Genomic DNA, 13,405 nt, shown 5'->3' with positions numbered 1-13,405 from the left:
GTACAGTATTTCAATAATTGCGCACTCAAAGTTCTGCCATTAGCACCCCCCCGCCCAGTTTCATATTTCTAGCCCGTTCCAGCTCACGGCAATTTGAGACACGGCATAACACAACAGAGAAGAACAACAATATTAAAGTGGCAAGAACACAGTCGGGTTCCACCCCATTGAGGGTTTGAACCCTAAATATAAAAACACATTTCAAACCAGGGTCATCCAGGTCTGGTCTGGTGTGGATATCCATTTCCATGTGTATTTGTAAAATTTTGCTGCACTTGGCCTTAGTCCAGTTACTGTATGTCTCTGGCCTCTAGCATTGATGCTCCGGAACTATACGACATTTCAAGATCTTCAGGTAGTTTTGCACCTTGTTGGAATCTCGCCGGAAACAGTACAGGAGATCATAGTCGTTTGTCAGGCTCCGCTCAGGACCTTCGGGTGATGGGAGCAGAGATTCGCGGGATGCCAGGGTGTTGACAGAGTTACTTATGATCCCCAGGTGCTGCATCTGAGAAAAAATTATAGATATGAGTGATGCACAGGTACTAACAACCATCATAGTGTAAAATAACAAGTATGATGTTTTTGGCAGTAGCAGTAGCTCAGGAGGTAGAGTGGGTTTTCTAATAATCCAAAGGTTGTCGGTATGATCCCCGGCTCCTCCTGCGAGCATGCTGAAGTGTCGTCGAGCAAGACACTTAACCTCTAATTATGATGTCGCGTCCATTGGTGGATGTATAATTGTAAGTCACTTTGGACAAAAGCAACTTCTAAATGATCATATTAAGGTGTTTTTGCTTCTGAAATACACACTAAAAACCAATACCCCTTTCCCACTGCACCAAAAAGCCAGTAACACTAACAATCAGCATTCGTCACCAGTGGGAAAGGAAAAACCCAGGTCTCAATCCCCGGTGAAATGACCAGGCAATAGACTCGGGTTTTAATCGGCTCAACCTCTGATCTGCTCTGATGTGAGGAGGACACCAAGGTCTACCCTCTAATTATGATCCCTTTACCTGCGCGATGCAACATGCATTGAAGTTTCAGACGCTGGTGCATAAATAGACAGGATTATCTGTCTATCTTTCAGGATATGAAATCATTCCCTCATTTGATATGCCATTTAGAATCCAAAATCGGAAGTTATTGACTTTTTTCTGCATGGGGAACCGTGAAATGTTGTGTCCCCGCTCCCCGCCGTCGAAGGACTGTACTAGTGTTGGGCTGTTCATGAACAACCAGATTGTTGTTCAAGTCTAACAGTTTTATGTCATTGTTTGTTTAAGTTGCTGTCTCCTCTACTGTTTTGTTCCCAATCACGCTGGCAACATCGATATGATCATGGATAATAGATGAGCAGAATGCACTTTGTTATGCAGGATTACCATTTTTTCTGTTTTATAGCATGAGCTAGAATTAGCATAATTGTGTGAATAAACAAGTTCAAAAAACGTTCTCAACTTGTTTCTGTTCATCAAAAATAAATACCTTTTGTTTTTATAAATATTGAGACAATAAGGTCTACAAGGTAAAATGTCATTGAGTATAATTCAAGGGTGCACTCTCAGTCTTTACATGCACAACATACCTTTTCTGCTACTTTCTCCACTCCTTTACGCAGCTCATGCACCATGCCGCTCATCTCAAGGGCTTTGTTGAAGCTGAAGCTATTGAAGTCATCACGGTGGGCCATATTCTGGTGGAAGCGCCACAGAGGGTCCCTCCAAGCCCATAGCAGCTTGAGAATCACCTCTGTAAGCTCCTCCCTCTGCAAATAAAAGTGAGAAGGGGTGCAGCATATTTAGATGGGGTGAGGTAGTAGAGACAACCCATGCCATCTTTCAGGAATTGATATTGAGCAAGGAGTGATGATAGTATAGCTGTCAGACAGGCAAATATCATATATACGTATTTATATAATATAAAATAATATAGAAACAGGAGAATAGGTTGGCCAACCCAGGAAGCCATGGGCTTATTAAAGCATTCAGCGAGGTTGTACAGTTATAAAGGATGTAATCCAACATTTTAATAAGGCCTGGGTTGAAAAGTATCCAACCTATCCTTTAAAAGATGTGTAGCATGTAAGCACACTCACGGCAAGTCTCTGCGCATTCTCCTTGCCGTTGGGGGTGAGAATGCCGGATGTGTGACAGTTGCGGTTGACCCGGCCAACGTGATTCTTACTGGGAAGGAAGTGCTGCTCCTGGAGAACAAGCAGATATGAAAGGTGGAGCAGGAAATTTGGGACGGAAAGGTGGGTAGGACAGGGGTCAGAGTAATGTCAAGTGTGTTTAGACTAAAATATGGACCTTTTGTCATCAATATAATAATTAAAATGGTTAAAAGTTTGCTGCTAAAATAGATAGATAGATAGATAGATAGATGGATGGATAGATAGATAGATAGATAGATAGATAGATAGATAGATAGATAGATAGATAGATAGATAGATAGATAGATAGATAGATAGATAGATAGATAGATAGATAGATAGATAGATAGATAGATAGATAGATAGATAGATAGATAGATAGATAGATAGATAGATGGATAGAATGTATTTAAAATCCTTTATACAGAATCATTAAAAAACAATGAATATTTTTTCTAGATTAACATGACAAGACATACAAAAATGTAGGGACCATGACAATACTACTGAGGACTCAAGATTCAAGCCATAAGGACTGTCAATGCTGAACTCACCATGGTTCCTAAAAAAATGTACTGAGACACTCACACAGGCTCCATTGCCTTACTGTACTGTATGTAGCATACTGTACTGCAAGTTACTGTATCAATGTTCTGGGTTACTGCATACTGTGCTGTATTGCTGTTCTGTTTGGTGTTATTGTATTGCTGTATCGTACTGTTGTATACTGCACTGTATATCTCCATACACACTTTATTCACATGCACTTTACGGCACATATCTGTCTATACAAATAGCTATCCTATATGCATTACTATCCCCTTCACTTATTTTTGTATTACCATTTTGAGTCTTATTTCATGTTTATTTTATTCTATTTATATTATTCTATTCACAAACTGCATTACATTTTGGGAATCAAGTTAGTTTCAGTTAGTTAGCTAGGTAGGAATTAGGTTAGCTATTATGTTCAGTATAGTAAGTATTGTGCATAATCTTGCGTTCTTCATAATCTTGCGTGCGTTACAAAGACATTTTACTGCACATATGTATGAATGTATGTATATGTATGTATGTGACAAATAAACCTGTTGAATCTTGAAAATTGAATCTTGAATCTTTTCTCTGATATTTTTAGCTTTTACCGACAGTACTGTAAGTGTGGTGGAATGCACTTTGCAAAGAATACATTTCCAACCATGTAATTTGTTCAACTCAGTATAATTATTGAATTATGGTCAAGTAACAATTTCCTGCCAGAGTGTCTTGGAACCCATTTTCAGATCATGAGCCATTGCCATGTCAATGATTCCCCCAAAAATATGTCAACAAGACATATCAATCAAATCAATCGTCAGAGGGTTATGTTTTCAGTTAAAAGGTTCACTTGTTTCAAAAGTTCACTTGTTTTAATATTTCAATACCGAACAAATATAAGGTAAATGACTGGAAAAAAAGGTTGACTGACTTACAAACTCTGAGTGTAGGTCATTGGAAATGCCATGCATCCTGGTGGAGTGTTGGATGACCCGATCGAATAGGTCAGCTAGCGACAGCACGTGGCACCCAGTCTGTCTGTTCACACAGATGGGTGCTGAGCTCACCCTTCCTACTTGGGCACTCAGAAACAGAAACAGCAGTCCCAGCCATGTGCTGGTCCACACTGGTACAGGAGGTTGGATAGAAATGCAATGGAGTACTGTGAGACAGATCTAACATTATTGTTGACATTCTAACTGACCATAATGTTTGTCAATCAAAATATATTCTCTAGTGAAAAAAAAACGAGAGTGTAGGAGAAAAGCAAAGAAAAAGCTCAAAAATGTCATCTCACAAACAAGAAAATTAACTAATTTCACAGAGAAAGGTGGAAATACTTCCAAAGGTAAGAAGAGATGTGAAGAGAATGAATGAGGGAAGGGATGAAGAAGGATGAAAGTGGTTAGTGGCTACCTGATCTGATCTTGGCTGGCATCACGTAGAGCTTGGATGTTCCCTCCTGTCCGCTTGTGTGCTCAGACCCCCCCGGGTTTTTTAAAGCAAGGGTTGCTCACTGACATCTGGCGTGACTCCACTTCTATTTAATACTGGAGGGAGAGAGGGCGAGAGACAGAGAGGGAGGGGGGGGGGGGGGGTGAGTGAGACAGGCTGTGGAAGGTCTCAAAGGAGTGATGATGACAAAAAAATTAATGAAGACAATAGTTAAATTAAATTCAAAAGCAAGATAATTCTTGCTTTTGAATTTAATTTAACTATTGTCTTCATTAATTTTTTTGTCTGTATAAGTAATTCACAAATGCTTTAAGGCAATACAACAAAACATTGATCAATATATTACCATGAATCCCATTACACACCATACTACAGAAAGAGTAGAATACAATTGAATGGAATATAGTTGAGTAGAGTAAAATAAAATAAGATAAGGGATAATAAAATACTTTAACTATTGATCCTGAGGGGGGAATTCAGATGTTGCAGCAGCAACTTCTATGCTCTAAAAAAGTTAATAGCGAGTGGCTGTTGTGCAGCTGAATACCTTGTGAGCCCAATATGGACGGCTGGCAGGAGTGTTAAAGTATATTACAAGTATGTTATATAGCTATATTATAATTAGTGTGCAGCAATAATATGTAATGAGCTCTAGTAAAAGTGGTATGTTGAAATGTGCTGTAGTATGGCATAATATGCTGGTATAATATATGTATTTATATAAAATATGTCAGGAATAATGTGCAGTCAGTTGGCAATTGTCGCAAATTAACCCCCAACAGGGGTTTGATGTTTTATCACTCGATAAAATTTGACACAGCATGCAAATATTAGATTACACATCTTTTTTGTATTCAAAAACCTCTAATCAAATACATATAGTATGTTTGTTAATTTTTTAATTATAAATTATTTAATTAATAAATAATTGAAATCATAAATATTTGTCATCTTTGAATGCTTCTATTAATAAAATTCATAATAATAAAACTCATAATCACCAGATTGCAGGCAGTAACAGTCAGCAGTGTTCCTTCGCATCCTCATCCTTGTAGGGTACGTATCATAGTATGTATTTTGTGAATTGCACAAACTCCCTCACCCTGTCACTTCACGCCACCATGTCGACTTCAAATGAGCTTTGCGCTCACTAGCATTTTACATCTTCAAAACCTTGCGAGGCTTTCATTTGAACGAAAGTGAGAGATTCTAAGTGATGGAGATCAACATCTGGATTTATGGGTGAAATTTGCATTTTTGTTTATTATTGGTATGCCAATACCAGACTTCTAGCATTGTGGGTGAAGTCTATGTATTGATTAGAATTTTCTATAGCTGACATTGTATGAATTGTGGGTGGTTGGGTAATGCTGCTGTGTAACTTCTATTGCCTATTCTCTCTCCTCTCTTATAATGCACTGGTGCCTAGTTATAAAATCTAAAAACAGAGAACAGATTGACAAAGTTTTGTGGTTCTCCCACACTCCTGAGAAGTGTGAATGGAATACTCACAGGAATCAATTAATTATGTAAAAGAAAAATGTTTAGATGAACGGCAAAGCATGAATCAGTAACATTCAATATGATTCACACCAAATGCCTCACCCTTTTTACTGGGAACAGCAATCACAAAATGTATTTTATCATTATAAGCGTTGAATTTGATTAAGAAAGTTTAAAGAATCTGAGGTTGTTGTTTGTGTTTTGGTTTCAAATAAAATAGGTTTTATTTTACAAATATATACATGCATGTTGTATGTTGATATATAATATCTGTATCAATAAGGTTTTGACTATTTACATCAGCGAATCCTAAAAACTCAGCTTCCCATTTTTTTTAGAAAACAAAAACAACATCCCACTAGCCCGAATGAAAATAATGAAAGTCTGTCATCCTTTGCGGGTTATTATGTAGTAATTGTCTTATTAGTAGTAGCAGTAAGTAATTTGCAACTTACTGTCATCTCTGTGCAGCAGACAAAGTGAATCATGACCTGTCTACATGTCTATGTGATGTGTCACTGCAATAAAAAAAATAGCCTCCAGGAAAATGACGTTGTACATTTATTACAAAGAGCTCACAGCTGACCCGTGACATCAGCTCTCAGCAAACTGAACATTTAACTTTGATGTGAATATTTTTATTTTCTTTTTTTTACTGAAGGGACTAAAGGGAGAAAGCTCGAAAATCAAGACATAACAGAACAATTCACACTCTCTCCACAATCATATATAAACTCACGAGTAATTTTAAATATTTGTTCGCTATGAACTAATCGTTTGCAGGTATTGCATTACTACCTGGATTGTTTGAGCTGATCAGGACTGATTGTTTCCAACTGTATCTTGTCTATTTAAGCATTTTTTTGAATACTGTTTGCACCATGCCTTTGTTCACTGTACTACATTCAGTAGTACATTTATTTAGTATTACATTTCACTGCATATATTACATTTCACTGCATATATGTATGGAAGTATGTATATGTATGTGACAAATAAAAAATCTTGAATCTTGAATCTTGAATCTAGTATTACAAGTTTGCCTTTTCAGAGTTGTTTCATATTGGTCAGTAAAGACTCCCTATTTGTTGTTTTTTTTAATCATATGGTTACTATTTTTCGTTTGTAACAAACATGAAGACATCAAGACCTCCAGTGTTCAATATCTCACATGCCATTTTTTTAAATTATAATTACGCTACTTAATTACACTTTTTGATTGCACAACAATCAAGTTTTAATAATTGACAAGCTCATGGGCAATAGCTACTGTCTCAATGCAGAGTATCCACGTATGTCAAAAATGGAAAACCTAAAAAAATATATATTTTTTAAAAAGTAATTGAGGAAAACGTTGACAAGTTTAGTCTTGGCTCCTCATTTTCACTTAATCACAATTGTAAAGAGCTTGAAAAGCCCCACCCACCCACACACACACACACACACTCATGACGTCTTACTGAGGAGACAGACCTCAACCTCTGCCTCTTTAGGTGAGTAAGAACAGACTTAAAAATATCATAATGACATGAGTATGATGTATAAATCCAATCTGACACAGGAGCAGGAGTGTGGGCATGGTTTCAAGTATGATGACCAGTAGCTGCTGCACCACGTCAGTGCGTGACACATGTTCCCTCTAGACACAACATAGAAAGGCAACGACTGAAAGTAACACAAAACTGAAACAACACAATTGTTATTATGGAAATTGCGACATGTTTTTCTAAGGCATAAAGTATTTTAAAGTGTTTTCATCCTGGCAAATGTGCTGGCCTTTTGATGTAGAGAACCTAGACACACACGCTGAAATTGTCTGCTCTGTAGTTCAGGCTCTCTGGGCGGTAACGTGCGGTCTCGTGCCATCGTGTCTGCAACTGACCCCTCCAAGGGGCAAAGCCAGAGTCATGCTGTAGACTCCCGGTTTGCCTGCGGCTTGAAGCTTCCAGACGCTTTGGACTCTTCGTCCACTGTAATGTAAACACTACAATTCTCAGAATGAACTGGGGAAGAATACAGGGAAGCATGAAAGACAAATTGAGGGTATTTTTCAACTGTATTCTATTTTTATTCTACTGAGGAATGCACAGATCATGTTTTTTTTTTGTTTTGTATACTTTATTAATCCCTCTTGGAGAAATTAATTCTCTGCATTTACCAATCCTAGTGTATTGTATAATTTCAAGATTTAAACCAAAAAACAGAATGGTCTGACTTTAGCCTTGTATTGGAAAATGATTCCTATGCAGCTTTTTGCATGGTGAGCAGTGGTATAACTGGAGGGGTGCGCTTGGTGCGGACTGCACTGGGTGACGGGCCAGTGACCAAAAAATCTTGTGCTGTTTTTCAGCATAATTGTATTATTTTCTTCTAAAAATATTGCGTGCATACGAACACATACATCCTCTTTATGTGCGCAAGTCAATGAGCTTTGTCCATGTGCCGCTCCATGCACCCTGCTGCTCTGTCCGTAGCTCACGAAAATTCCTTTCTAGGTCAAAAATTAGATCAAAGAAGATTAATTTCCCTTAAGTTGTTTTCTATCTTTCAACTAATTTTCAAAACTGAGTTTGATTTCTAAATATTAGATGAATTATTAAAAGGCCAAGGCTACTGTATTCACCAGCATTTGACAGGGAAAAAAAGTGACTCACCAAATTTTTTAACTCGCACAACAGCACAAACGTTGATCTTATGGTTCCATTTGATGCAAACATGCAGAACAAGATCATACTTCTATATTCAGTGTGATGTCAAGTAAGAATGTGAAACAGTTTTGATAAAGCAATGATATGAATTGTATTTAGCCTACTCGTTTCACTACATCAGGGATTCTTTCTTCTTTGAATTGTTTTGGGTGTTCTGAGTGTTTTTCTTTGGTGGTAAAAAAAAAAGTTGACGTCACCTCAGAGGAGCCGAGGAAGAACAGCTTATGTCACTTCTATAAACAAATGGATAAAATAGAACACCAGAAGCTGGATGCTTCACTGAGGTACAGAAGGGGGGTTGGGAGAATGTTTTGAGGTGACGGAATGGAGGAGGAATGTTTGAATTGCTGGATATTGCTACACTGGTTTTTGACTTACTATCTGACCGATTAAACAACCCTGACTTTTGAGAAACAACATCGGGACTCAATTGTTGTAGCAGTAGGTATTGTGGGGAACAGTGTAAGGGATATTGACCAACAGCCTGATGTCAGGGAGGGAGTCAGATGTTATCAACAACGGCATGGGGTTTAGTGAGGAAGAGGGAAACTGTAGTGATACACAGTTCAGTTCCAATAATTTATCTGTGGAGGGGAGAAGAGGCAGAGGGAGAACTACATTTGAAAACATGGAGGCCCTTAGGAGAAAGGAAAGCACTGAGGATGAACAAAATGTCCCATTTAGCATGGGAGAATTAAGTAAGGCGTTGGCTAAAACTGGGAAGACTACATGAGGTAAAAATTAAATGTTACATAATGCTGAAACATTTAAGTAATGAGGGACTGATGAATATTGTTTATGCTAAAGAAGGAAGAATCCCAGATAGCAGGAAGGAAGTTTGTTAACCTATTTCCTATTTCCTGGACCTCAAATATCTGTGAATTGATAGAACGGATGGTCAATGAGAGGCTAATGTATTTGTTGGAGAAAAGAGGTTTGGTGGCTACATATCAAAGTGGAATTAGTAGAGGGAGGGCCACTTTGGACCCAGTGTTGGGTCCTCAGCATGAGGTAAGAAAGTAAATAAAGAGACAGTGGCGGCAGTGTTTTTTGATGTGGAAAAGCATGACATGTTATGGAGGGAGGGGCTTATGATCAAATTACATATTATGGAAGTCAGAAGGAAAGGACTTGACTGAATTATTGACTTTCTGAGTGGAAGATCCCTCCAGGTTAAAATAGGGTCAGAACTTTCAAGCAAATAGGTTGTAGAAAGTGGAACCCCTCAGGGGAGTGTTTTAAGTCCCACTTTATTTTTGTGATGATAAATGACATATTTGTACATATACCAATGGATGTGGGAAGGTGCCACCCGAGTGGCGTTTTCAGGGCCCTCTGACACAGAGACACAGGCAATGTGATTAAAAACACACCAGTTTTATTGCAGAGCGGGCAAGATGGAACAAGGCAGGGGCAGATGGAATTACATTCACAATTACATGTCATTACAAAGGCTCCTCTCCTGTGTGTGTGTGTGTGTGTGTGTGTGTGTGTGTGTGTGTGTGTCGGGGGGGGGGGGGGGGGACCTGTTGCTCATTGAGTACTCTAACGAGCAACAGGCATACAGCCACCCTGATCCTCAGCCGAATTACCTAGACCCAAGACAGGTGTGACTGCTCAAACCACACCACCCCACACCTTGACAGGGTTCCCATACCTAAAACTACAGACTCTGACACAGGGTTCCTGAACCTAAAATGACAGAATCTGACACAAGGTTCCTATACCTTCACATAATCAAACACTGCACTCTGAAACAGGATTCCCATACCTCAAACAAAGAAAATGTCCAAAAAGAGAGAACTGGTCCCTTTCCAGGGGACCTGGTTCCCAGGAACCACACAGTCTATCAGTGACCCTCCCCCAGGGCCACGAAGCAGACTACCCCCTCGTTCCTTCCGGAGCGTGGGGCCTCGGGCTGCTGTGCTAGCTGGTGGATGTGTAGCTGGGCTTGGCTGTTGCGAGGGCTTCTTGGAGGGGTGGCCTCGATGCTGGGCTGCTGAATGGTCCCGGCCGTGGCTGCTGGGTGGAGCAGCTTGCTCCAAGCTATTACCTGTGGTGGTGGGTGGTGGCTGCTTCTTCCCCACTCCTCCACCTGACACCCTGGGTGCTGCTGCTGCCTGTAGATCTGCAGATGACTCCAGGGCATCTTTGGAAGGCCCTTGACTCCAAGCCCCCTGTCCGACATGTGCATCTGCAGACAGAAAGGAAGAGCAAAGTTAGGGGTATGCAGTACAAGCTCCCCACAGACAGCTGCCTTTAATCTGATAAATGCCTGCTGGCACAGCTCTCACCACTGGACCAGATCTGGAGCACCTTTTCGAGTTAAGTCGGTCAAGGGGCTGGACAGTGCCGAAAACGCGGCACAAACATATAGTGTCTGGTCAGCCCCAAAAACTACTTTACCTCCTTCTTGGTCTAAGGTCTTGGTGTGACTGCTGGGAAAAGGGAATCTGCCAGTAGCATATAAAAATGAGCCGTACCTTACCCGTCGAGAACCTCGTCGACAGGCAACGAACTTTGACACCGCGTTCACCTTCCGGTAATCTACGCAGAACCGCACCTACCCATCTGGCTTACCCACCAGCACGATGGGGCTGGACCATTCACTTGTAGATTCCTCTATTACCCCCATGTCCAGCATGGCCTCTAATTTCACCTGCGCTATTTGTCGTTTGTTTTCGGGTTTTTCGTTGTGGCCAGTGCTACGGGCACACTTCCCTCCATTGTTTTAGGAGGTTTAGGTGGTTCATTTGGGCAGGGCATCCCCGTCTGTGAGTTCGACTTCATAATCAACCACCCCCACGCAATGTGTGACCACGAAGGGCCCTTGCCGCTTCGGCAGTAATTTTGTGCTGGATGTAGGGAGCTGTACGAACACCTTTTCTCCCGGTGAGAATTGTCTAAACCAAGCCCTCCTGTCATACAGACAACGCTGATGTTCCTTGGCCTGGATCAAGTTCTCCTGTGATTCCCACTCTAACGTGTGTAGCTTTGCACTCAGGTCCAGGACATACTGGACCTCATTTTTACTGGTGCTGGGAACCTTCCTGCCAGTTTCCTTAATCAGGTCGCGCACCCTACAAGGTCTCCTGCCGAAAAGTAGCTCCAAGGGGAAAACCCCCTGGAGGACTGGAGCAACTCCCGCACTGAGAACAACATGAGGTTCAGCCATGTGTCCCAATTTCGGCTGTCATCATGGACAACTTCTGGATCATGTTTTTCAACATTTTGTTGAAGCGTTCAACCAGGCCATCCGTCTGCAGTTGGTAAACACTAGTCTGAATTGAGCAGATGTCCTGTAACAAATACAGTTCGCGCAGTGTGCTTGACATGAACAAAGTACTCGGGACAGGCAGCACAGCCCCGCCGCACATCCGCCCAGATGCCCAGCCAGTAGAAACGGGCAATTATCCGCTCAAGTGTTTTCTCGTGTCATAGGTGACTGGCTATTGAGGTTTTAATGAGCCGCCTGGAAGACGGAATCCCGACAGCTTTTTGGGACTAAAAATTGGGTAACATCAACCATGCCTCCGCACATGAATATTGCGGTTTCGGTTTTGCTCAAACCCAATAAGGACCCAACCCTCACCTCCAGTTATAGAGCCATAAGCCTTGTACATTGCGACCTTAAGATAATAAGTAAAACACTAACCAACAGAATTGAAAAAGTAATCCCATTTATAATTCACCCAGATCAAACAGGACTTGTCAAAGGCAGACACTCATCCAGCAATATGCGTTGTTTATTCAGTCTGATGAGCATATCTAAAAGGAAGAACTTTAATACTATTATTGCCTCTTTGGATACAGATAAAGCATTTGATAGAGTGAATTGGACATATCACATTTCAATCCTCAACAAATTTGGCTTTGGAGAGTCCCTCATTCAATGGATCAGAATCCTCTACAACCCTCCATCTGCGTCTGTCATCACCAATGGTTACACGTCACAGCGTTTCACCCTACAACGCGGCACAAGACAAGGATGTTCACTCTCCCCTTTACAATTCACCAACTTTATTGAACCCCTCCCGATATCCGTCAAAACAGTAATATTGTAGGCATACAAACAGGAAACTATGTTCACAAAATCAGTTTGTATGCAGAGGATATCCTACTGTACATAAGGAACCCAATATCATCCCTACCGGAGGTGTTCAAACTTATATCTAAATTCTCAGCTATCTCAGACTATTTAATAAATTGGACTAAAACCACAGTCTTACCACTCATTGGGGGGGACTGTAATGCTGCAACCCAGAAACTTCACTTGCTCAAATCAATTGAGTAAGATCTCATTCGATGGAACAACCTATCCATCTCACTAATGAATAATGAATGAATATACTTCCAAAAAAAACCTATATATTTTCAATGACCCCAGTGCAACCAACAGTACATTGGTTTAATACTCTCGACTCAATTGTCAACAAATTTTATTGGAAATTCAAGAAACCGAGAATTAAACTAGCAACACTACAGAAGAACAAAGACTTTGGAGGTCTAGCAGCCCCAAACCTCAGATGCTACTATCTAGCAAACCATCTTCAATTTATAATTAAATGGTTACAACCAGAGCAACAATTGGCCCATGGATGGCGAGACAATGAACAATCTGAATGTCAGGAGTCATCATTATCCGATCTCCCATTCCTTACTGAATCTATAAGGAAACATAATTCCTTTAAAAACCCACTCATCGCAACAACTTTGTGAGCCTGGTGGAAATTCATCAAACTCAGTGGTCACACTCTATCTCCAAAGAAATTCACGCCAATCTGGCACAACCCAGATTTCCTGGTTAAAAACAGATCAATAATCTTTAGGTCTTGGAAAAGACAAGAAATTACTTATCTGGAACACATTTTTGAAAATAATTCGCTTATATCCTTCCCAACCTTAACCCAAAGGTATAATATCGGTGGCCACGGCTTCCTTCAATTCCTTCACTTACAGCAGTCTCTAAAAGTTCAAATCAAATTGACGAACAACATCCTACAACCACCAGGAATGATTGAACATCTCACTCATATCGGTCACT

The 13,405-nt window shown here is 40.4% G+C and overlaps 1 protein-coding gene across 1 annotated transcript; it reads right to left on the bottom strand.

Annotated features, from left to right (window-relative positions):
* Nucleotides 1-310: 310 nt before the first annotated feature.
* On the bottom strand, nt 311-7,562 carry LOC307246691 (prolactin-like; the record flags this gene model as incomplete). The annotated part of the gene is made up of 6 exons (XM_080022677.1): nt 311-508; nt 1,592-1,771; nt 2,102-2,209; nt 3,631-3,821; nt 7,211-7,292; nt 7,536-7,562. The coding sequence occupies 6 exons, from the start codon at nt 7,560-7,562 to the stop codon at nt 311-313; spliced, it is 786 nt and encodes a 261-aa protein (XP_079878803.1).
* Nucleotides 7,563-13,405: the final 5,843 nt, after the last annotated feature.

The sequence above is a fragment of the Zeus faber genome (assembly GCF_960531495.2).
Source record: "Zeus faber genome assembly, chromosome: 21".
NCBI classification, from domain to species: Eukaryota; Metazoa; Chordata; class Actinopteri; order Zeiformes; family Zeidae; genus Zeus; species Zeus faber.
This window is presented reverse-complemented; position numbering and strand designations above follow the sequence as displayed.